We start from the raw sequence: 26,709 nt of genomic DNA on the forward strand, positions 1-26,709 counted from the left end.
ACACACACACACACACAAAAGTACCACTAGTTGACAGTTTTGTTTTGGAGACAAAATGTATATATTTTGCTTCCAAGGAGCTAAACTTTCTTGCAGTTGCAGTTAAGCCATAGTTTTCCAGGCTTTCTAAAGGCCTTTTAAAGTTTTGTTGTTTCTTTTTATATTGGCTGCTTTATTTATTATCAATCCAGTCTTTGTACTTGACTATTTTCAGAAGTATTGTTGCTGTTGTTCTTATTCTTCTCCTTTATTAAGCCACTTAACATCCAAGCATAAAAACGCACCTAATTCAAGGGATAAATCAGCATTGTCTACACATGCCAGACAGCCAAATTTAGATTGTGTCATTTGACATTTTGTCACTAACAACCAGGTCACAAAACATTTTGTTCCCATTTATTTGCTTGAATATATGAAAATTAGCACAAATTACTCAGTTTGACAGGAAGAAAAAAATATTTGTGTGCTAACACAATGAAATCCAAAGAGCTATTAGCTAAAAACCTGGAATATCTCAGCCTAGTGTGCACTGTGCCTTTAAAAAACTCGAGGTAACTGGACAAGTGGAGCACAAAAGAACATGTGATCGGCCTTAACGAAACAATCTACAGCAGATGAACTGTATCTGAAAGTCATGTCCTTATAGAAATAGGAGGGAAATCCAACAAAAACATGGCACAGGACCTGAGAGATGCATCCGGCTCTTCAGTTGATTTATCTTTTGTTGAAGCCTCATAAGAAATGGCCTCAGTTGAAGGGTGGCTGTCAACAAGCCAATGTTAAGGGAAGGAAGCATGGAAAAAATGCTGAGGCATGGCAAATTGCACACAAACTTGTACAGTGGTGGAAATTAGTGGCAACATTCTTATGGAATGATCCATGTTTCATCTAAACTGGATGATTAGTTTGGAAAGAGTAACCATCTAAAAATCAACAGCACCTACCTCCAAATGGGGCCATTTTGCAGAAAATCAGTGTTCACAATGCATTTTTAGTCATATCTGGTTTCAGAAGTGACCCAGGAGACAATGGGGGGAAAGGGGGAAAAACAGCCAATAGCACTTTTTAAGCATCAGTTACAGTTTTATTTTAACCACTTTTTCTAAAGAATGTTGGCTGTAGACTGATCTTGGTAATAAAATGTCTGTGGGAAGTTGTTCATAGTGTGTATGCACACAGATATGTGACTATGTCAAATCGCTTAGCAGTGAAGAAATGGAAACTGAACTGAGGTCTGGGATTTTAAGGTCAGTGTTGCCTTTTTTTCCATTCATACTTCCACCAGACGAATTCATCTCAGATTCCACGTGAAGAAAAACTGAACATTTTCCCTGTAAGTCACTCTTGACGCATCGCCATGAGGAAGTTGCAGTGAGGTTTTTGCAGGTTTGTTTGTTTTTTAATGGTAGGCTGTGAGTGGCTGGAGTAACCTTGTAATCTTATTCCAGACAAAGGCGTTCTGGCTGCTTGTTCTCCTCCGGGTTGAATGAAGAGCGGAGGGAGCGCATCTTGTGTGTGTGTGTGTGTATGTGTTTGGGGGTTGTGGAGTAGTACTTGGGGTGATGTGAGGCGTTTCAGTGCTGCAGCCCTATTCACCGATGTCCTTCAGTATTCACACCACGCACCGCTCCAACACGGTCAAGTTAGCCCATATAAGCGTGTGTAACTTCCTGCACAGAGCAGATTCCGCCCTTATGGAGAGCTTGTTGTTTTTTTCTCTCGCGACATTTGGGTATGCAAGTAAAAATGACATGGGAATAAATGTATGCACGGTGTTTTAGTTGTACATCTGCATTATCTGTCAGGCCCATAGCTGCAATTAAACTGCACAAGACGAGGCAAAAATACCGTCCAAATTCTGATTTGGCGTGCACTGTGACTTGAGGTTCGCTATAATTTTACCTGCTGATGCTTCCTTCATCACTGTGTTGGATTTGGTCGTTAAATAAAATAATTGGTCGTTAAATATCTGCTGTCTGCACAGCACACAGTCGGTTGTAATCACATTTCTTATGACATCCTGATTTCAGTTATATTTGAAAGGTTTTCACAAAATAATTTGAATGCATTTGACTGAGTGTAGTGCGATATACTGTATTTGACTTTTGTAAAACACTAAAACAAATCTAGTTTGGAGTAATATATTTCATAGGCACTGTTTGTTTCTAATTGAACTCTTTCACAAGAGTGACTAAACAGTGTACAACCAGAGGCATTCAGATTGAGTTTGATATTGCATGTGGTTCATTATTAAGGTATACAGCTGAAATGACTGCCAGAGTAAAATATAAAAAGCAGTAAACTGAAATCATCATCGTTGCTCCTTGAAAAAAAAAAGTATAATTACTATACATTTGATAAAAAATTAGAGTAAATTAGGCTAGAGTAAATTAAATATACTGTGAAAAAATGATAAAGTCACATTTGGGGGTGAAGGTTGTGTGTCCTCATTTGCAGGAAGAACATTAGGCGTTTTAATCTTGTGCTTTTATTTTGAAGATGCAGCTGAATTTCCGTTCTCGCCGTGTATTCCTCCATCTTGACGTCGCTGCTTCTCAATCGCACTCCTTTCCATTCCATCACGGGCACTTCATTACCGACACTCCCGTCCATCTGACCCTCCTTCCCCGTGGCCGTGAAAAAAAAGACCTTTCTCATTTTTTTCAAAACCCAAATACAAGGAGGATAAAAAATGGCAAGCAGTTTCTCGAGAATCCTTTCCTCCAAACGACACATCGGGATCCTGACTTTGGTGGGAGGCTCGGTAACGGCTGGATTTCTCCTCCACCGGGAACATGTTAGCGCCGGAGTGCCTGTTCGCAGGAGGTACCCCGCGAGGTAACGTTTTTTTTTTCAATACTACAACAACTACACACAAATGTAGCCATTATTTTTAGAAGCATTTAGCATAACTTTATCACATATTTTGTGATGTAATGCACAGATTATTAGTTATTAGTAAAGCAGCGCGAATGCTATGTTTTATATTATTTTTTAGTTTTTTGTGAAATATTAATATGTTATTAATATCATTGTTTGCATCAACATAATTAAAATTAATCGTGCAAGAGGCAGCATATAGGGATCACGCACAATCCTAACGTCCTTGCAAAAATACTTGGTTCAGTGATGCTTTTTATGTGAAGTAAAATTAGATTTAATATCGCTCATAACCATCGCACGTATGCAACCTTATGTCTCAAATCTCTGCTTCCTTCAGCTATAATTGTGCTCCTTGCACCAGCCTGCAGAGCAGATGGTTTAGCGCCATAAATATAGGTTTCATGCATGCACCCATTGTTATACATGGATACTGGCGGGATCAAAAGACTCGGAGAGGCCGAGGCGGGGTGCGTACGTGTCCCAGTGCACGCCTGCATGCATTAAAAATGCACCACATACACCATATATAGGTTAGTAAATGATTACTGGTATTCTGATATAAAACCCTGCCCACTGTTATACAAGTGGTCACACCTAAAGAGCTCCTGCAGCAGGGGCGTTAACAAGATTGGTTCAGTGGGGTGGCCCGCATGAAATGGGAATATTTAATTATATTTAAATAGAATGTGGAAAATCACCTGGACTATATCATTTACTAATATTTCGACCCATTTTTTAAAAGTAAAAATCATAATCCTTTTTAAGTGATGGTCCCAAAGTTTTCAAATTAGAAGTAGCTAGTGATTATGGTTGAAACCTTGCAGTAATGGTGCAGTAGGTGGTCGTGGTGTGTTGGCAAAAACTGTAGACAGATGTTGGCATTGCTTCCACATACAATAGGGCTCTAGCCAGATCATCCCTTACAGAGGAATAAATATCTGTCCGCTTATTGCAATAAAGAAAACATGCTTGTCTTTGTTTTTTAATCCAAGGACATTTGATCGACAAATAATTGTTCTAGTAAATGGTTCTGAACATACAGTTACACATCTACTCCACAGACACAGACTACTATTACGGAACCTGGTTTTTGTCCAATAAAAATGATGTAAAAAATGGTTTAACAATAAATTTAGAAAACATTTGCCTGTTTCATTTTTGCGCTATGCCATAAAAAATATATACACATACACAAAACAATTCTGGAACATAAAGTTGAATTTGCTGGAAAGTCTAAAGGATTGATTGTCTATGATAAAGATGAGTTTGTGAATGTTTTTTTATGTTTGATGTCTTAGCCCTATGCTTTGAGACAAAGTGTAACAAAAACACACACGTTAATTTGTGCTTCTACGGCAGTGCTAATCTTTCAGACTTCTTGGCAACAAGTATTAATTTTTGCTGGTCTTTCACAGCATTTTCTTTTTTCCCCATTAGCGTCTGTGAAAGCCTAAATGCTCATTTGAAAAGCTTGTAGTGTCTAATCTAATTCTGCATCCTCTATCATCATGAAATAAATGGCACTTTTACCATCTCATGAATAGTTGAACATTAACCAAAGAATGCACATTAATGGTGCCGCTGTGCCATGTTTTATAGTACAATGCTCGTGTCCTTCTGTGTCTTACATTAGTGGTGTTTTGTTAGCCGGCAGGGTGTTGTATTAGCAGAAAGTCACAGGTTGACACACCAGTCACTTGCGTACGTGCAATGAAAAACAGTTCCTTGAGTGAGTCACTCATTGTGCCCCTGCTCCAAGGGCAAAAAGTAAACCATCGCCTACACTCCTGTAATTTTTCTCTCTCTCCAATAGCAGCACATTCACATATAATCTTTCATTTGTGTTTGTGCAGTGCGGAGTTCCCAGACCTGCGCAAACACAACAACTGCATGGCCAGTAACCTCACACCTGCAATCTATGCTAAGCTGTGTGATAGGGCCACTCCCAATGGTTTCACACTGGACGAGGCCATCCAGACGGGCGTGGACAACCCTGGGCACCCCTTCATCAAGACCGTTGGCATGGTGGCAGGAGACGAGGAGTCTTATGAGGTCAGACGTCATAGTAACTTTTCGACATACAGGCTTCCTTCTGCATACAAAAACAGGGTTTTGGGTCTAATAGGTTTTAGAAAGAATCACAAGGTAACAGAGAATCCTTCCTTATGCGGAAGAAGACTCATTATTATGTACTTGCATATGCAGCTGTCATCGGGACGTATGTCCTCGGGTCTTCACTACCCTGTTAGTGTTCCCACCCTCATTATCAAGTATGTTTTGTGACATTCACACATGCATACACAGAGTATTACAGTGTCACTGAGGCAGGGTTTTTAGCTGGGACATGTCTTTTGGGATGTCTCAATATCTAAAATGAGGATACTTCAGTACATTTTCATTTTAATTGCCTACTTCATTTAGAAGCTACAGAAATATCTTGGAACTGCTGACAGCAGTGTGTGTGTCTTTGAATGTGATATTAACTATGGATCAGGAGAATAATGAGTGTTTAATCTGTAATGCTGAAGGTTGCAGGTCAACCATTAGACATTTCTGTTAATTGTGATTGTGTAAGCATTTTCCTTAAACAATATGAATACATACTTTTGCAATGTATCATATACTCCCAGCTTTTGACATGTGTGGGAGTTTCTTTTGAACACTTCAGGGTATGGCGTTACTGTAACACAACAGAATGTCAGTGACTTCTGGTAAAGTAGTTACTCAATGTTCAGAGACAGAGTCTTTTTAGGATATTTCAGACCCTTCCACTTTTTTCAGTCATAAAATGTTGGCTAGAAGATTGCACTGCAAAAATATCCACACCTTCCTAGTACTGTGTTGGATCCCTTTTTGCCTTCAGAATTGTCTTAGTTCACAGATAAAACAAGGTGCTGAAAACATTTCTCAAAGCTTGGTCCATATTGATATGATGGGATCACAGAGTTGCAGTAGATAATAATGGATTGCATTTATATAGCGCTTTTCGGGACCCCTCAAAGCACTTTACAATTCCACTATTCATTCACTCTCACATTCATACACTGGTGGAGGCAGCTACAGTTGTAGCCACAGCTGCCCTGGGGCAGACTGACAGAAGCGAGGCTGCCATATTGCGCCATCGGCCCCTCTGGCCATCACCAGTAGGTGAAGTGTCTTGCCCAAGGACACAACGACTGAGACTGTCCGAGCCGGGGCTCGAACCGGCAACCTTCCGATTACAAGACGAACACCCAACTCTTGAGCCACGATCGCGTAGATTTGTTGCTACGCATCCATATTGTGCAACTCCCATTTCATCACACCGCACAAGTGCTCTTTCTGGTTATTAAGTGATGACGTGTAAACCCTGCTTCCAGGTCCAAACTCCTACTGATACTGTTGTATCGTTAACATGTTGCAGGGCTTTGTATCTTGTTCTGTTTAATCTTAACAAACCCCTAAAAATAATGAGAGATCACTGTTGGGCTCTGTGGGTTTTTATTACAGTGAGGTCAATAAGTATTTGATCACCCTGTCATTTTGCAAGTTCTCTTACTCAGTCTTGGTCTACAATTTTCAGCATAGAGACAGAGAGACTGTGAGAGACAGAATCTAAAAAGAACAATCCGGAAATCACATTATATGATTTTTGAACAATTTATTTGTGAACAAATACTTGTTGACCTCACTGTAGTACTATTCATCTGCTGCACTTTAAAACCTTACAATGGAACTACAGCCCATCAGCTAACTATTTGCTAGTTTTCTATCTTCATTTAATGTGAAGTGATAGCAGAGCTGTTTGTTTTAGTTTTTCCAAAATTCCTCATTCAGAACATGGTGTATAATGTTTAGATGGAAACCAGTGATCTAACATCTTGCTACCTTCTAACTCGGTTGAACTTCAGAAATTCTATTTTTCATGGATGGTTGGATGTTAAACTTTCTTGTAACACCTGGGAGCACACTAATCATTTTATTAACGGTAAGAGAGTTTAGACAGTTTGGACCCGGAAACGGTTCATGACTTCGGACTTAAGAGACTGATAGGATTGGGATCTGGTAACTGTGGAGGCCATTTGAGTTCAGGTTCGAAATGATCTGCGGTTTGTGATGTAGCATGTTATCCAGCTGAAATGATCCATCATAAGATGGATCATAAAGAGATGAACATGGTCACTATTAATACTCAAGTAGCCTGTGGTGTTTAAATGATCATCAGTTGGTACTCAGGGGCTCAAAGTGTGTCAAAGAAAATATCTCCAGTTTGGTGAGCCTGTGTGAATCATGGCCTCAATTTCCTTTTCTTATCTGAAAGAAGTAGCACCTGGGTTGGTCTTGTGCTGCTGCGGCCCATCTGTTTCAAAGGTGTGATCATGGCTCAAGAGTTGGCAGTTCGTCTTGTAATTGGAAGACTGAATCGGTTCGAGCCCCGGCTCCGACAGTCTCCGTCTCGGTCCTTGGGCAAGACACTTCACCCGTTGCCTACTGGTGGTGGTCAGAGAGCCCGGTGGCGCCCCAATGTAGCTTACCATTACCAGTGTGTGAATGGGTGGATGACTGAACTTGTAAAGCGCTTTGGGGTCCATAGGGACTAAGTAAAGCGCTATACAAATACAGGCCATTTACCAAAGGTTGGACGTGTTGAGAGATGCTCATCTGCTTTTAAAGAGTGGTTATTTGAGTTACTGTTGCCTTACTACCAGGTCAAGGCAGTCTGGCCATTATCCTCATCATTACCAACATCAACAAAGTACTTTCACTCAGAGAACTGCTGTTCACTGGATATTTTCTTTTTTCACGCCATTCTCTAAAAACCGTAGCGATGGTTGGGGGGAACATCCTAGTAGTTCCTGAAATACTCAGCCCGTATTGCACCAATGTTCAAAGTCACTGAAATCATCTTTTCTCCCCATTTACGGCAGATATAGTTTTAAGTGTAACAACCTTTCACACATGCACATGTGCAGTGTGTCCAGTTTTCCTTCTAGATCTTTTTAAGCCTTGTTATCAGCTTTGAGCCACCGTTGGGTCTCTTCAAAGATTTGGGGGGGTTAAAGTCTGAGTTTAGGCTGGGTCTCTCAAGGACAGTCAGAGACTTGTCTTGAAACCAATCCAGCATTCTCTTGGCTGTTGTGAAAATTGATCCATTGTTGGTCTCAGGTTGCTTGCACTCTGGATTAGATTTTCTTTAAAAGCTTCTGTGCATTTGGCTCCATTCCTCCTAGCATCTTCTCTGAGTTCTCTCCCCGCTCTCACCTTCAAAGGGTGATGCTGCCTCTACCATGTCTCACTACTGAAGTACCGATTAGATTTATTCTCATAGAGGAAATCCCCTCTTCCACTAGTTAGTTGAGTGATGTTAGGTATCCAAGTGTATTATATATTTTTCTTTATCAAATGGTCAGAAATAACGCAGCAATTCAAATATTTTACTGACTGTGCTGTAAATGGGCCGATCACACTTAAAGGCATATCAGGTGCTGTAAAAATGTGCTTAAGTTACTGTTTAGAGCTTGTTTTATGGTAATTAATGCTAGTGAACATAAACTGATTCGAGCAAGCTAATCAACTGCAACATGCATTTTGGAAAATGTATTACCTGCTTTATCAACAAATGACAACAAAACAACAATGATTATATTACTTTAACTTTATCAACTCAATAATTCGGCAGCACGGTGGTTAGCACTGTTGCCGCACAGCAAGAAGGTCCTGAGTTCAATTCCACCATCAGGCCGGGGTCTTTCTGTGTGGAGTTTGCATGTTCTCCCCATGTTTGCGTGGGTTCTCTCCGGGTACTCCGGCTTCCTCCCACCGTCCAAAGACATGCAGCTTGTGGGGATAGGTTAATTGGATAATCCAAATTGCCACTAGGTGTGAATGTGCGAGTGAATGTGAGTGTGAATGGTTGTCTGTCCCTATGTGTTAGCCCTGCGACAGACTGGCGACCTGTCCAGGGTGTACCCTGCCTCTCGCCCTATGACAGCTGGGATAGGCTCCAGCGCCCCCCGCGACCCTGAAAAGGATAAGCGGAAGCGAATCGATGGATGGATGAACTCAATAATTCATGTGACTCAATTTCACTAATAAATGACCCTCATTGTTCGCTCTACTTGGCTTATCAATCACTCCAGACCAGGCATAAGAAAAATCTTTTTTAATTATTCCTTTTCATTGTTGCTTATTTTAAATGAGCAATAATAAATATTTAAAGGTGGAAAAAATAGACTTTTAAAATGAACTCATTAGTAAACCTTATACATGCAATGTCTGAGTATTCTTTATTCCTTTTTCTCTTTTAGGTATTTGCAGACCTTTTGGACCCTGTGATCAAGGAAAGGCACAATGGCTATGACCCCCGCGTCATGAAGCACCCCACTGATCTGGATTCTAGCAAGGTATTACTAACACTGACAGTGCCTGAAGTAGTATTTTACTCTGTGGGCTGGGTATTTGAAAGCAAAATTTGCAAAAAGCATCAAAAAATTAAGAACTACTCATTTTACTCTAAATATGTACGTTTAAATTGTGAAGGCAAAGTGCCTAGTTAGATTTCTAGCTCTCTTTATATACTACAATAACCAGTCTAGAGAAGTATAAAATTCTTCCTCCTCCTCACCTCTTATTTCTTTCACTGTTTTTTTTTTTAATACATCATATGATCTGATTTACCTGCACAGGTAGCGTTAAACCTCCCCCATCTTTGTTTCAGATCCAGTCAGGTCATTTCGATGAGCGATATGTGTTGTCGTCCAGGGTGAGGACAGGCCGCAGCATCCGCGGCCTGAGCCTGCCACCCGCCTGCACCAGGGCAGAGCGCAGGGAGGTGGAGAGAGTGGTGGTGGATGCCCTGTCTGGCCTGAAGGGTGACCTAACGGGGAAGTACTACAGTCTCACCCAAATGACAGAAAAGGAGCAGCAACAGCTCATTGATGTGAGTGATGACGTCGTGCTGTTGACTCATTTGGAATTTGCATTTGGAAAAAGTCAAGTTTTAGCTACCTCTGCTCTCATTTAATTATTTGTATATTTGTCTTAGAAAAAACATCCTGTAAGTTAATGTATACAATTTCACATTGGAAACCAAAGTTATACTAAAGCATTATATTTTATTTACTACATTTTACAGGTGTTCTATAAGGAAAGATATATTTTCAGTGCCATTGTCTGTTTGCTTGTCTTTTAGCAAGTGTACTTACCAATAGAATTGCATCAAACTTGGCAGAAAGACGAAGCAAAAGAATAACCCATTTCATTTTGGTGCAGATCCAGACTAAAATTGCAAAACTGATACTTGGCCATGGCAGAGGATGCAGTCTCTCATTTTTGTACTTCATATAGTTAGCCTGAAAGAAACGATCCGTCAGTTGATCACATATTTATAAGCTGGAATTTCTTAGCACACTTAACCAGAAAACTCTGGGCCATCAGCTTAATGTTTCTTTGTTATGTTTAGCCTGCTGTTGATGTGATTACAATTCCAGTACGTGACCTACAAGAAGAAAAAATAAAGAGAATTTTATCACATATAATCAGGAGTAGGCGTGTTGTGGTTGACACAGCATTTTTCTCCTCACAATGAGAAAAGATCAGAGTATTGAATTCTCAGGTCTACCTCATTGTTAATGGTTCCCAGCATGCATTTTAGTGATGGAAATAGCAGCAAGAACTCTTGATTGAATGTTGGGTTAAGGTTATTGGGTTGATTGAAGATATTATTTCTAATGTTCTGATGTTGTTTATATTTGTAATTAGTTCTAATTTCTTGATCCCATTTTGTTTTCTTTACCAACAAACACTCTGGACTTAGCTGAGTATAAATCATCCTTTTTTTCTGTATTTCCAACAGGACCACTTCTTGTTTGACAAGCCGGTGTCCCCCCTCCTCACGTGTGCAGGGATGGCTCGTGACTGGCCAGATGCCCGTGGTATTTGGTAAGTGGATAAGGCTGGTAAACAAAACTTCTTCATCTGTTAATTCCAGAAATAAAGAGATCCTAAATACCTTGGTAAAGGTTCATGTAGGTCAGAGAGGTCAAACCTGTTTTATATTATGGGCCAAATAACATGTCCCACTTTGACCTGAGGTGGACCAGAACAGTGAAACTCCCCTTTCTGTCAGAATAAAGACGTTTAACTACACATTTAATCTCTGAGCTATCATAATATACCAAAAAAGAAGTGCAACAACAGTATATCTCACTTTTTCTACATGATAAAGAAATGCTGCTGTAGTAAATGAAAGACATCTGCCAGCGGGACTCTATGGGCTTAAAGTGAAATAAAAAGTAAATGTGTTAAACAATAGTGAAAGTTTTATTATCTCATTGCACAGAATGCCGTCTAATTACAAAACAGAAAGTTTTTGTTAATTCACAGAGAATACCCTTTTTTCCCCTCTGTGCATCTACTGTAAAAAACAGAAATTTGTATAGGAGATACACAGAACAGAATTTTTCTGCCATTTGATCTTTTTGTCTGATCTTTAATTACTTTGGTGTAGTATGATTGGACTTTATCAGGCAGAAAAGCTGCAAAATGTATTGAAATACAGTTGTTTCAAAAAAGATTGCCCTATTTCACATTATCTAGAGGGGTCTAGTGGGCCGGACGGCGTCTTTGCCGCAGCGATTCTGGCCTGTGGTCCTTATGTTTTTTACCCCTGATTTAGATCATTGCTGTGTACTGGATTTACACAAGGCGCTGCTGATGGTTGACTAATCTTGTATTTATATTTAAGAATAACATTTTCTTCTTTTCTGAGGGATGACAGTGATGCAGTGTTTGGAGGTGACCCACTATGATATTTAATTAACGTTTTTCTTTACTGCTACAAACTGGAAGTGGGTCATACAAACAGTTATGTAACGTGTTTCTCCCAAGTGAGGCCACTCTTTTAGTCCTTAATGATTAGTTTTCATATTTAACAGTTTTCTAAATAAAGACGGGCCTTTTTTTGTCTTTGTTTTTGGCGTTTCTCCGTCACTGATCCTTGGTGGAGGTGTATTAGCAATGCGGAAAATGCTCCCTCAGCACTGAGTTTCAGCATATACTCAGGAATAACCCAGTGCAACGTGTCAGCCAGCCAAAATCAATCACCAGCCTCCCTCCTCTCTCCCTCTGCCAGCCGTATCAGCCAACCTGTCCTCAGCTCTCCTTAATAATTCACCTTCACGTCATTCCTTCATCATCTCTTCTTTCAGGAGCTCAGCTTTCTCTTTTTCTGGCTCTCTGATCTTTTCTTTTTTTTTCACTAACCTTATGTTCAGCTCTGCTGTGAATCGTTTTGCTTATTTTTTAATCCTTTTTGCTTCTGTTCCGTGTTCTTTTTCTTCCTTTTTATTGCATCACTGTATTCTCCTTCTCTCTATCTCTCTCCCCACCCTTTTTAAATGTCTGCCACCATTAAGGTAATAAGCACAGAGAAAAGACTACCTCACAGTAGTCTTATGCGTTGACTTAACATTTTATAGCATTATGCATGAAAAGTTGGCACTTCTAATGACTCATACTGTGTGAGCCTTTCTATGAGGGAGTCTTTTCTTGAAGTGACGTGTACAGTAGGTCATGTATAGTTGGTACTGAACATTAGTATATAGAATATATATCAGTACAATCAGTGTGCACTTTGTAATAGCTTTTGACAGTCTTCAGTCTGGAATAGAAACATGCATCTGTGCAGTCGTGGTTATATCTTCAGAAGTATAAATATTAATGTGAATAAACACTTGTTTGTATCACTGACAGGCGTGACTCTTTATCAGGTAGACTTTACTTTCTTTTATCTGTTTAATAACATGTCTGCTTTCTTTAGTGTTTCATTGAAACCTTGACAAAGCGGTAGTAAAGGACTTAGGGGTGAGGGTTCAGATAATTAGATAATCGTAATAATGGTCAGATAATTCTCCAATTTGAAACATAGCATGTTCAAACTTTATAAAATAGACTCAATATTTTATTCCGTCTGATTAAGAGTGAATGAGGCCATAAACTCGTCAGGAAAGTGTTTAAAGAGGTCAAGACTGAAGGCTGTTTTCCTATAAATGTCTATAGGACCAAAGGTCTTCTTTACAACCATAGCTATCATAGTTTGGAGGCCTTCAGGTAGAATGCAGGGTTAAGGCACCTCTGGATCGGCTTTATTTTCCAGCCCATAACCATCTGGGTTTTTTTGTTTTTTTTTACTGTCTATAGTCTGTCCACTTCTGTTTTATATGCTAGTGCAAATACAGAAACTGGGCAACCATCAACCACAAACATGAATACTGTATAATCTATGTCCTTAATCTATGCGCAGGCACAACATTGAGAAGACATTCCTGATTTGGGTCAATGAGGAGGATCACACAAGAGTCATCTCTATGGAGAAGGGAGGAAACATGAAGAGAGTCTTTGAGAGGTTCTGCAGAGGCCTGAAGGAGGTAAGACTGTGTTTGTGTATGCAAGGGGATAATTTGAAACAGCTTAAAGAGATAAAACTAAATAGAGAATTTGGGGAGTTGAGCAGGCATGGTGTTTTTCTCCGTTGTGATCTCTGTGCAAATGTGATCCTGGACCATAAGAAATTACTGCCAGCAAATCTGATACACTGCACGATGTTGGCTGTGTGTGATTTAATAAAAGTATTGGATATTAAATTTGATAATGGTAAACTGTGGGTCTGCTGCAGTTTGATGGCTTTATGGATTTAATAAACCTGGCAAGATAATTAATACAGTCTAAAAGCATCACTGTAGAGAATGCTTACAGAATGGGAAAAACTGCTTACACTAGACTTTGACTTCACATGTAGACAGATGCCCAAAAATGGTTGGGCAAACATAAACTGTTTATGTCCTGATGCATACTCATTCGCCCAGGTAAGGAAAGAGGATGTACATGTCACCCTGTCCAGGAAGTATATGTTCCCATAATGAGGGTTTACACATCCTGAACAGGGAGGAACACTGAGTGGGGAGATTTACGTGAAAAGGGAACGACCATCTCTGAATGAAGCAGGGGGGCCTAAGGGTACTTATTTCACCATCTTACAATGCTGTGATTCCAGCCATTCCTCAACTCTGTGAATGGTGCTCATGGCCATTGATCAGTGGTTGTTGATCAATGGTCATGACAATTTCCATATTAATCATCAAGAAACTGATCTCACAGCATGTTGTTTGCCAGTGGTGCTAGTTTCAGTCAGTCTGCAGAGGTACTTTTTATAAGGTTGGAGAAACCTGCAGTCAGCTGAGACTGAAGAAGGCAGACAGCGAGCTGAAACAAAACGTTTCCCCCACTGAAAACACCATGTCCAGATGAATACAATCAACTTTTTGGGATAAACTGTTTATCCAAAAGCAGGCCAAATTCCCCTTTTGAGAAAGCACTAAAGACAAGCAATACAACATCTGGGGCTTTTATGTACTAAATGTGTGAGGGCCCTGAACAGCAGTCCTTGGCTCTACATTAGCACTGGGTTATCTGTCATTCCACTCCCACCAGAGTTCATTGAACAGTTATAGAAGTTGAGCAACTCGCTATTCTTTTCTTGTCAGCCACAAAATATGAAAACTCAAAGGTGTGGCAGTTATTGCAGTCTGGGAGTGAAACACACTCACTGTCTTGTTTGACTCCATATTCCTCTGTTAGGTGGAGCGTCTGATCCAGGAGAGAGGCTGGGAATTTATGTGGAACGAGAGGCTTGGTTACGTCCTTACCTGCCCCTCAAACCTGGGCACAGGACTGAGGGCCGGTGTCCATGTCAAGCTGCCCCTGCTGAGCAAGGTGAGTTTAATGTTTGTAAAGAAACTCCATACGTGTGTTTCCATACATGTGTTTTATTGGGTTTTGGGGTCACATTTAAAGAACAAGATTTGCACTGTGTGTGGCTTTTTAAAATTAAGCTAGCAAGGATTTCCCGAGTGCCGTTAAACAGACTCAGGACATTTTAGCACATCTTCATTATGTTACATTATTCATTTTGTTCACAAAAAACAAAAACTATCAAAAATTATTAACTCGTTGTCTGATGTGTACCTTTTTTTGCTCAATAACAGCCTCCACTTTTTGTTGTAGTTTTCCACAAGTCTCACATGTCTCCTGAGCAATCCCATACAACTGTTCTTTGATGAATCTCTCAAGCTCCTCTAGATTTGATGGTCTTCTTCCACCGATCTTGGTCTTCAGTTCATTACAGATTTTTAATGGGAATAAAGTCAGGGCTTTGAGCAAGCCAGTCAATACCCTTCACTTTGGTCTTCTGGAGGTAGTTCTTCAGCAGGAGCGACATGTTTTGGGTCGTTGTCAAGTTGGAAGACAACGCAACGATCCACAAACAATTATTACTTGAGGTTTTCTTGCAAAATCTTCTTTCTTCATGTTTCCTTCCACCTTGACAAGATTCCCACTTCCCACAGCATAATACTCCCATCTGTGTGTTTCACTGTGGGGATGGTGTTCTCTTCTCCAGAATTAAGTTTCCTGTGCATGGTTCTAGCGATTGTCTTCTTTGAGACTACAGTTCCTGACTTGGCTAAGTCATTCATTCATGTCTTGGGAGTTGTTCTGGGGTTTTTAGACACATCTCTCTTGTTCTTCTTTCCAGAGTCTTTGAAATCTTTCACTTCCTACCTCTGCAAGGCTTGTTCTGCGCTGTGTTGCTCTCTGTGAATTTGTTGATGATACTTGACACTTTAAAACACCTTTGATAACTTTGGATATCCATCGTCTGCTTTGTGAACATCATCAATTCTTTTCTCAAGTCTACAAAAGGAATCTTTAGATTAATTCACCCTTAATAATATTGTGGTTGGTGATTTGAAACGGCGTGAAATAACACCTTTCTGCTTCATCCCAGGATCCTCGCTTCAGTAAGATCCTGGACAACCTGCGTCTGCAGAAGCGAGGGACAGGCGGTGTGGATACTGCAGCTGTGGGTGGTGTATTTGACATCTCCAACCTAGACCGCCTGGGACAGTCTGAGGTAGGGTAAATGAAGTGTGTGGCTACGTCCCTAACCTTTAAGTACACCGCAGATATTACCTGTCAAGCCGTTTTTCCAGGTGTTGTTCATTAACCACAAATACCTCGATAAATTATCCCGGGATAAGCAAAGACAATGCTTTCTCAGTGAGGCTAAAAAAAAGCTAACCATCTTAACCGTGTTACCTAGAAAATATGAGCACAATGTAAACTGTTGCTAAACAAATATTTTGTGAGTCGGATTATTTGGAGTACAGTTAGTACTCCAAGTAAGTATAGCTGGAGCTATTTTTCACAACTGCAAAAGCATAAGAGAAGCTTCTTGTTTGGCCTGTACATGTAATCTGTCTCCGTTATGTCCTTGGCCTCAGCGTCACATGGGTACAGTACAATAGAGGAGCTCTCTATTGTGGTGAGTGCATGGTTGTGTGTTTTATTCTGATGACATCAGAGGAGGCGGGGGCTCTTTGTTGTTTCTGGGTGAAGTGCAGTGTACAAATTAGCCTTCAGTTTGGTACAGATTAGGAATCACTCATCTAATTTTCTTTCTTTAAAATATTGTCTGATTATTGAAAGGCTTGGGAGCTGACCTCCAAGGGTGGAGTCAGTGAGTTAAGGAAAGAGAAAATATGAATAAGGAGGAATGAGAGAATTGTGAGCAGCTGGGGAAAAGTGCAGGAGGACTACAAGGAGGTGTTCCTCTTTAAGCCCATGTTAACAAATACAGATTTCAGTCTGATATGTTGGTGCCTTTTAAAACACTCAAGGTCACCTTATAATGCAAATAAAATAAACATTAAAATCACAAACCTGTGCAGAAGTCTGAGGAAGTAAAATTAACTCGATGCTTTTTACCCCTCAGTCATAAAAGGCTGACGGAGAATTAGACGCAAGTTCATTAGTGTGATAACACAAAAACAAGGCCACATAGGAGTTTGAAGTTCATACCACGGGTGCTTCGACTGAGCCTTGGACAAGGTCAAAGGTCAGGTTTTCAGAAAAGCTTATGAATGAGATAACATGAGACCAAGGCGACGTACGATTTTGAAACTGATACCATAGATGTGTCTACTAAGTATTGTTGTTGTTGAATTAATATGATATAAAATACAGAATTTAGAAATACTAAATAAATTAAATATTTAGTAATCCTCATTTTAATTAAAAAAAACAAAACAGTTCTGCGGGTACTTGAAAGTTTCTTGTTAGTTTTTACGCCCTCAGCAGGTTGTAATTTGACACAGACATGACACCACTGTGGGGACACTGCTGTGTGACACAACAGAATATAAACTATCTATCAGGACAGGCTGAAGCTATCCCAGCTGCATAGGGTGAGAACACAGAGACAAACAAATTCATGCTCACAGCCACTTTGGAACCACATACTAACCTAATGTCTTTGGACTATGGGAAGAAGCCTGAATACCTAGAGAGAAGCAACACAGACATAGGATTCAAACCCAGGTCCTTCTTGATGCGAGGTGATCGTTCTAACCACTGTTGCATCGTCCTGCTGTGAAAATATATAGATATTTCTGGGTTGTGTGTTATACATCAGCCCCTGTGAAGATTTGAGAAGTGCCTGTTTTTGAGGTGGGCTGTACTTACATAGCACAAGAGGAGGCACACATTCTGCGTCTTAACTGAGCCATAAGACAGAATCAACAAGAGTACAGGCTGCTTGTATTTATATCTGCTCATCCCTATTTGGTAGGTGGCATTTTGGTTGTGAAGGGTTTGTTTATAGCTGCAGACTGTTTTGTATCTTCAGCCTCTGACAGCATTCAAAGAAAAAGCTGTTAGAAGTACCCTGTATTAGGCTTTCACTATTTTATTTGTTTTAAGATACAAATGTTTTCTGGTCATGTTAATAATTTCTGTCTTGTGTGGCTTACCAAACACAAATGTCACTTGGCTTTGACCTTGATAAAATTACTCTTCCTTATTGCAAAAATAGTGTCTACTTATTATGTTCTGTGCACTTTCCTGTTCACTTTTATTACTAAAATGTGGCATGTTCATCCTCTCAGGTCCAGCTGGTGCAGACAGTGGTTGATGGCGTCAACTACCTAATTGAGTGTGAGAAGAGGCTGGAGAGAGGACAGGACATCAAGGTGCCCCCACCCATCAAGCTGTCCAAGTAGACACTGATCCCTCACCTCCCCACACAGACCTCTGGGCACACACACATGCACAAATTCCTCTCGCTCTCTGTGCCCATAGATATTACAAATATCTATGTCATCGCCTCATTTATTACTACTAATTACACCATCCCACCCCACAGCATACCTCTCTAGAATATAATCTCTTTATATTAGATGTAGCTTCAGGCTCCCAGAACTGCTTTGGGCCTAAGTGAGTGAAGCCTATTGCAGTAAATTCAAAGTTTGATTTAAGCTTAAATCTAAATCCTGCTCTAAGATAGCAGTGGATACGAATAAGGATGCACAAATTATGGGGCTGTTATAAGATGCCCTTTTCTGCATGGCCCAACATCTCTGGCTCTCCTATCAAAGCACTCCTCAGCCTGCCCAAACCTGGCTTACTCCCTTCCTGTCGCATGTCCTGTACACACATCCCCTTTCCTCTCATCTCTGTAGTTTCACTGTTCATGCCTATTAGCTAGTGCTTGTGTAGTTCATCCATCTGTGCTCACCGTGGAGGGTGGATTGTGTGTACATAGTTTACTTTAACTGTTCTGAAGTGGTTTGAATGTAGACCAACAAGCTGAAGACAGAAGACCCATGTGTTCTCCGGATGAGTGGGTTGTTTGGTGACATGCTGGTGTCAGATTATAATTCACACTGGTCCAGTTAAGCTCTGTACTGTATGCTACTGAAGCAATATCATTTGAGTTTATAACTGAATGTCACGCTCTAATGTCTTTTATTAAAGAAATCATCTATTTAACAGTATTTGCTCCACTGTCTGACTCTTATTTTTTTATGTTTTTTGGGTCCTATGTGAGCTAAATGCAATTTCTTTGGTGTTTTCTACCAATATGAATCCAGAGCTTTGAGTAACCATAGTAACCAAGCTTGCGTGGCATGATTTCTATCAGTGTGGTTGCATAGTGTCATGTGACAATGTTTAGTTGGAAGCATAACAAAACTGTATTATGTTTAAGAGGTCAGTACACAGGGTTCATATTCTCACATGGAGCCCAGACCTGGAAAACAACAATATGTTGAGTGATTAAATATTTTAGCTCACCTGCAGGAACTTTGATTTCAAAGAGATGGTATAATGGGGACAAAAGACCAGTCATAGGTAGCCCATGGTGGCCTACTTGAAATCGTATTAAGTAAAATTCAAGTTACATTAATATGAACTGTTGAAAGACCCGCTCGGTAAATGTGTGTTAGAAAATATGGCTGCCCGTTAACAATTTGGCATTTTGAATCTGGCAATAACCCTAAATATGTCTCTTTCTACTCAGTGGTGGAAATAAAGAACTACACATAACATATCCTTTGTTTTTAATTCACCTCGGCATAGTGAAGGAAAATGGTGAATGGGACACATTGGGCCAACCCTTTTTTTGTACTAAATCTTGAAAATGTTTTGTCTGGAAACTCTAATGAGCACAAAAGTGCAGTATACCATGTGTATGTTATTATATTATTTAATATTGTATTATCACACTATATTTATTACTGTGCTTTTCTGAGGACATCACTTTTATTCCAAGAAAAAAAAAGGGATCCAGACCAAGTGGAGACTGAATTACCAAAAACTCTATTTACTCCAGTGGCCACTTGAGGCTCGCTCCAAAAGCAAGTCAATCTCTGTAGACTTCAGTGTAAAGTCAACCAACCTTACAGCATTAAAAAGCATGTTTACACTTTCCCCATTCATAACATCTCTACATAGGGTAATTCTTTTCCTCTGGATAGAGGAGTTTTAGGCCTGCTTTGATTTAATCTCACAGATATTAGCCCTTCTGTGTGATGCACCACATGTTTATGCTTCAACGTTGGAGAGTCAATTTCTATTCTCTAATTTTATTAGGCTGTAATTAGCACTAATCAGCTGAAATGTGTTTCTGCACTGCATTCAGTTTTTTGGATGGATAACCACGGTTTCTAGTATGTTGATAATTTAACACTCCAGTGGCAGCATTCAACCGCTTTGAAATACAGTCTAAAACCAAAGGCTGACATCACAGTGGCTACATCCATCTTTTATAAAGGCTATGATCTCGACACCCAGGCCTCTTCTACAGCCAAACCTTTACTTAGACCGGAGGCAGTCTTTGTTTATATCAGATAACAGATAAGGCCGGTATGTTAGCGAATTAACACCCAAACTAACAGCAAACTGATACCCCCCGTGTTGTCTGTGATTATAAAGCCTGATACCCTTTTCCTTTTCACTGGTGTGTAATAACTACTAAAAAATGTAACTTATCTTTCAGTATTACATGAAACATGATCGGTCTCCTCAGTCCCATATACACTGGCCCCAACCAGCTCATTCAATTACTAACAACATGACAAATATAGGGCAGTCAATAGCGCTGCTGTAGGGAATTATTTTTGAAAGAAGCTTGTGAAGACGTGAGTGTTTTCTCTGCAGTGAAGGAAGTCTCTAGCAAGTTCTTTGTCCCCTTGTGAATAAATAGCATTTTATTGTTTCCAGCAGTGAAATAAGCAACAATTTTTCCTGTGTTTTGGTCCGGGGAGCTGACGGGACAACAAGGCGTTCAGTGTTCTGTGGAGACCCGGCTGAGATGTCAAGTGTGGGTGTTTTGAAACGGGAAGACTTGATTTCTCTCCCCTCCTGGATTTGAAGGAAGGTTCTGATGTACTGAATACACTTCCTCCCTCCTCCTTCTCCCTCGAACTGTGTCTCTCACAGTAGTCAGAGCATGTCACTGGCATAATGCTGCAGACGTTCCCGCTCCTTGCTCCAGATATGACTGAGGAGCAAGCAGATTGTCATGGCAACAACTTCACAGAGGGAAGAGGGGCTCTGATGGGGGGGGAGGAAGAGGCTTTGTGGGTAGAAGACAGCAAATCTGTACAGCACAGATGAGAGCCAGTAATTGCATAAGTAAATGCAGGATTTCAAAATAAAATAATGTTTAATACTGAGACTGAGTTAAGTGTGATCACATATTGATTAGATATATATATTACCGTAGACCTCTACCTGCTCAGGATGCTGTAACCTCATTTGATCCCTGTATTTCTCATGTCTTAACTCTGTGATTTCCATCACAGCCATCAATTTACAGTAAACAGATGAAAGAAAAGCAGCTCCCCAGTCTGAGCCACAGCAATAACAGTCTTCCTCAGGTCTGTTTAAGAAGCAAAGTTTACAAGTAAAAAGAGGAATATGCTCATATGTTCTGCTATATGCTATATGTTCACATTTTTATTGTTGGTGTTTTAAATCATTAAATCTAGCAGTGCAGTACATTACAATACACTGTGTATTGTAGTGACTTAATAATATTATTTGGGCAAATATTTCATTGCTATAGATTTCCTGTTAAAAGGCAGTTTTTCCCTCTATCATCACAAAGTTCTTGCCAGTAGGATGTCTGATTGTTTGGTTTTCTGGTGAATACTGTGGGGTCTTTACCTTACACTATAAACTGAGAATTGTGATATGCAAACCCCTACTCCTGTTGTAAGCCTTCTGCTTGAGGCTTGAAATTGAGCCCTGCATGACCTGTTCTGTCAATGCAGCATTCTCATGAAAGCAAGCTGTGACAAACCTGTGACAGTACATATGTGGGAGGGCAACACGGCTGGGAAGGGTCTAAAGAAGGAAGGGACTTAGTCAAAGGCTTTTAATGATGAATGTATGAGGAAATCCAGTGTGAACAGATTTTTCAACCATCCTGCTTTTCTCCAGAAAGCTGAATCTACAAGTGACCAGTCAGAGAAATGGTAACACCTTGGCTCCGGGATTTTTGACCTTCAAAATGAGCTTACTATTTTTCATGAAATAGTAAAAAGTCTCATTTTAAGCATTTAAACATCATTTATGACAGCTGCCCCAAAGTTTCTGGTAGAATAATAAACTAATCTAAACAATTTAAAGCGTCTTCATTTACAGTGCCAGATTATATCCTATTTAAAGATATGTGAATTCTTTTTATATAATTTGAGCCTTGACAGAGTTTTTAATATTTAAACTTTCATTACATCAGCTAGTCTCTTTCCCCTAAGGCTGCATTTTGACTGAAAAAAAAGTCCAAAAGAAACATTGCTAAACGGCACTGCAGTTATTTGAATTTCTTAAGATTTAAGCATTTTGAGATTTCATACTGGGCACCCGCAATATACAAAGTATAGAAAGTAATATAGAAAACATAGAAATATAGAAAGTAAATAAGTAATGTATTGAGAAAAAACACGGGGAAACAATAAAGGGTTAATTGTTATACCAATGTCCCTTTGCAGTACAAGAGCGCCCTCTGGTGACTGAGAACCTTCACAGACTTCTGGTGGAGAGTTTATATAATCCTGCCAGTAGCATATGCTTGTCTCAAAGATTAAGCCATGCAGGTCTAAGTACACGCGGCCGGTACAGTGAAACTGCGAATGGCTCATTAAATCAGTTATGGTTCCTAACTTGCAGACTTACAAGTTAGGAAAACGTTTCGGTTTACATCTCAAACAGGATTTCTGCACTAATACACACAAAAATACTTCACTGTGTATATTATTATTATTGTATTATCACATTACGTTGTGTAATCTGAGGTTTCTTTTTGTCTGTGTGTATTCGATAATAAAAACGCCTTATAATGAAATAGATGTTGCTGGATAATGGCACTGTTCAAATATATAGCATTCAGCTTGAAATTATCCATATAACGTGGTGGGTGTGCATGTGACCAGGACTGGAAGGTGTTATAGTTTTATTATTGCTTTCAATTCATTTCAACACAAACTATCAGACAATCCCCTGTCAGCAAGCACTTGGTGACAATGGGAAGGAAAAACTCCCTTTAAACAGGAAGAAAACTCAGGCCTAACCAGGCTCAGGGAGGTGAGGTCATCTGTCCTGACTGGTTGGGGGTGATTGGAGGGAGACAGGACAAAAGACACTCTGTGGAAGAGAGCCGGAGATTAAAAATAACCAATGATTAAATGTATAGTGGTGTATAAACACGTAGAGAGTGAAAAAGGTAGGTGAAGAAGAAACACTCTATTGCAGCTTAACTAAGAGAGAGTTAGGGATCACGTGATTCAGCTCTAACTTTAAGCTTTATCACAAAAGAAATTTTTATACCTAATGTTAAAGCCCCAACAGACACACTTTCTATGTCTCAAAAGAGTAGAAACTTTAATCTGTGCTGTACGCATACAACATAAAGTCTATTTTTTTACATGATAACACTGTCACTGACTTCATTCGTACAGTGATTTAACATAATGACTTTTGAAAATAAATAATGACATTTTCTACAGGTCCCCAAATTTAGTCAGAATGGAGGTCTTGTTGTAGCTTATGTTACACTGAAGTTGTGAAAATATCTAAGCAAACTTACAGGTCAACACATTACCAAAACAAAGTGACACGTCAGCTTTTAATCATTTAATGGAAACTGATGATTTATCATCATTGTCCAGCAGTCACATCTACTGTTGCTGTAACGGGGACAGTGTTTGACTTCCAGAATGAAAATTACCCAATTTTAATTATAGTTGCAAAGTCACACTTCAACACACTAAATCCCAGGAGTTATGGCTTTTTCCACAACAGATATGTGGCATAAAGACAAAAAACAAAAAGCAGAACTGCACATCAGCATGGCAATGAGTCTGTTTGACCTTTCCTCTGACATCTGAGCCAAGGCTCTACCTATATTATGTCTGTGAATAATAGCTCAAGTTATTATTTACATTTTTCTTTACTATGCAACTTATGTGTGTACTATGCAAGTTCATTTGTACACCGAGAAAGTCAAATCTTTCTTTTTCATACCACATCCAATAGTTTTCAAAGCAACTTTTACTCATCTGGTGTGAGTTATACATAAACACTTCCATGTCAGGTGGTACAACCAATGAAAAATCTAGGGCACCCTTAACTTTTCATAAAATTCATTACTTCTTTTAAAAGTTGTATGTATTATATAGTTGTCCAACTAAAAGCACGTTTGAATTGAAAATAGTTGCCAAAGGCCGGAGGTGCAACTGAAAGAAATGCAACTGAATGAAATAAAATCTTTTAATTTAAAGCCGTAGTATTGTACATTAAATTTAGGGACTTTTAATTCTTCACAGGAATGCGGTTTCTTTTTTTTTTTTCTTTTTTTTTTTGCCTGTCCCGTTTGGCTCTTTTGCCATCAGAATTGTTGTCTAAAGGCAAAGAAAGATGCCCAACGGGTTTACTTTACCAAATTGACCATCCCAGCCTTGCCGTAATGGTCCATTTGATTCACCTTTTATTGTTTATTTTATTTTCACTTACTGAATACGGGACAGACTTGACTGGGGGAAAGAAAGAGGGAAAGAGAAACAGCTGAGAAGAGGGACGGGGGAGAAGGGCAAAAAACACAAACCAACAGAACGGGCAGGAAAAAAAAAAGAAAAAAAATGCATATATCAATCACCTGGGTCACCGGCTGAGAAAGAAAAAAGAAAACAAGCAGAAGAGAACAAGAGTAATAGAATAAACAGCATCACAATGATATACGGGAATATGACAGTAAATGCTAAATATTAAACATTATTGTGCAGCACATAAGATCAACAGAACACAGTGTGCTTTGAGGTAGGAGCCAAAAAGGGTGTAGTTTGTGGGTGTGATCACCCGTGGTACACCTGTGAGCATGGACGCGCTTGTTTTTTTTAAAAAGGTTCCTTCATGTAATGATCTGCTAGAGGGTGTGGGGGGGCCACAGCCCCGTCCTCCAGGGCATGAAGCAGGTATGGAGGAGATCAAAACTCCAGACATCCAGAGGCCCCCAGAGGAATGCGGTTTCTTTTATCGTGTACTTCGGGTGGAATTCAAGATGATTGGACATGAGGATGAAGGTACAATATAATTAGGCAGGATTTAGTTTCTCACTTAATCAATGTGGGTTCTTTGAACTAATTAAAATATTGTCACATCTTTGTGTTAATTGCAGGAAATGCACTGACTAAACAAAATTATTTATTTTTTGTAAGTAAAATGCCCTTTTAAATGTGCAGATATGTGTGAGGACAAAAGCTCCCTTCTTGTGTTTTCATTTTTCTGAACTAACAAAAATGCTCATCGCAGTCTAACTGTGTTCTTTCATGTTGTCTCTCACATTAGTTTGAATCTCCTGGATAGCTGGGATTGAGTTTGCATGTGCCCTGTGTGCCTGTATGGCTTTCCTCTAGGTACTCGGGCCTGCTCTCAGAGTCCACAGTCATGCACATTAAGTTAATTGATACTAAACTGGCTTTGGACCTGGCATACAGTAGGTTCTGTACCTCGGGAAGTGCTGTACCAATGAGTGCTTACAAGTGGCTTGTAGTGTAGAGTGCTTTGAGTCAGAATGGGGCCCTTTCAAGACTAATGAAAAGTTTGGTGGCCTGAATAAATCTGCTACATGACTGAACTATGATTTCAAAAACCAGTGGATACTCTCCGATGCCCCTTTTTGCATCTGGTGCACAAGTGGATCAATGACCTCACCACACCCTGGGGTAATGGACTGTGAGCGCACAAGATCTTTGACCCATATTTTGCAACTTCCGAGTGTAGTCATTACTCTAAAACTACACCCTATGGACAAAAGTACTGAGCCACCTCCACATTACACCTACAGGTGTTTCTCGGCCATGGGAGCCCTGAACCACCCATGAAGCACTTGGCGCACACGCTTTGTTCTGATGTTAATGCCATCAACACAAATAGTGAGTGGTGATAGCACTGGAGCTCTGCAGTTATTGGGTCAGCGGAGCTATTGCTGACCTTTACACACTATGTGAATCAGCACTTGTCGAGCCCACTCTGTGACTTTCCTTGCCCTGGTGCTCTGTGGATGAGTTGCTGTGGTTCCTCAACACTTCCACTCTGAAATTATGCCACTTACAGCTGTTCATGAAATATCGAGGAGCTCTGTAGAATGAGTGATTGTTTACAAATGTTTGTAAAGCCAGACTGCATGGAAAGGGTGTTTGGTTTTGTACATCTGTGGCAATAGGACTGCAAGCACCTGAATTCAATGATTAACAGGTTATACTTCTGTCCATAGTGTAGCTGCACAAGATGATGAATGACCTCTTCTGAGTGCCAAAGAAAGAAGAAGAATACTTTCTGAAGCTTGATCTCATAAGCTCATTCACTCCAAAGACAGTGTCCTCCTCATTGACACTGGTTATGTGATTGCTGCATAAGTACTTTTCTGGCATGGTTCGGGTCCACTCGGAGAGAAGGATTACTGTAAATTAAATTAGCACACAGTTCTGAATAACAACCTTTATCCTGTGCTGATTTTTTTTTCTAGTGAGACAGAAATGTTCATAAATTACAGTTGTTTGATGAGTTTGAAAAGGACATGACTCATACATATCTTATGTCCTTTGAAGCACCATATTGAATATTTTGGAGCAGCATGGTAGATTTTGATGTCCATCGCACTCCATCAACAAAGGACAAAGGAATAGTGTTTTTAATCGCCTAGCAGAGTTTTTCAAAGTGACCTTAGGAAACATTAAAGCAGTTTGAAAATAGCAGTAAAGCCACCAGTTTTTCAAATTGCTATTCCTGGTGGGGTACAGCCAGCATTTCTACAAAGGAGTGAAAATGTGTGAAAGGTTGATAACATTTCTAGTATGCCACCCTATATATTACAGATAATACATAAATCACATGACTTTAAGCTGCTTTTAAAATCTACTCTCAAATCTACCTTTCCCACCAGTTAAATAG

General features: G+C 39.8%; 1 protein-coding gene across 1 annotated transcript; it reads left to right on the plus strand.

The window, feature by feature from the left end:
- Window positions 1-2,507: 2,507 nt before the first annotated feature.
- Window positions 2,508-18,752, plus strand: LOC102292897 (creatine kinase U-type, mitochondrial). Its single transcript, XM_005931640.2, has 9 exons — window positions 2,508-2,838; window positions 4,737-4,935; window positions 9,171-9,266; window positions 9,581-9,802; window positions 10,718-10,803; window positions 13,166-13,289; window positions 14,500-14,634; window positions 15,707-15,832; window positions 17,865-18,752. The coding sequence occupies exons 1-9, from the start codon at window positions 2,693-2,695 to the stop codon at window positions 17,976-17,978; spliced, it is 1,248 nt and encodes a 415-aa protein (XP_005931702.1). The 5' UTR covers window positions 2,508-2,692; the 3' UTR covers window positions 17,979-18,752.
- The last annotated feature ends 7,957 nt before the right edge of the window (window positions 18,753-26,709 follow it).

The sequence above is a fragment of the Haplochromis burtoni genome, unplaced genomic scaffold (genome assembly GCF_018398535.1).
Source record: "Haplochromis burtoni strain Fernald_Lab_line unplaced genomic scaffold, NCSU_Asbu1 Contig_145, whole genome shotgun sequence".
Taxonomy (NCBI): Eukaryota; Metazoa; Chordata; class Actinopteri; order Cichliformes; family Cichlidae; genus Haplochromis; species Haplochromis burtoni.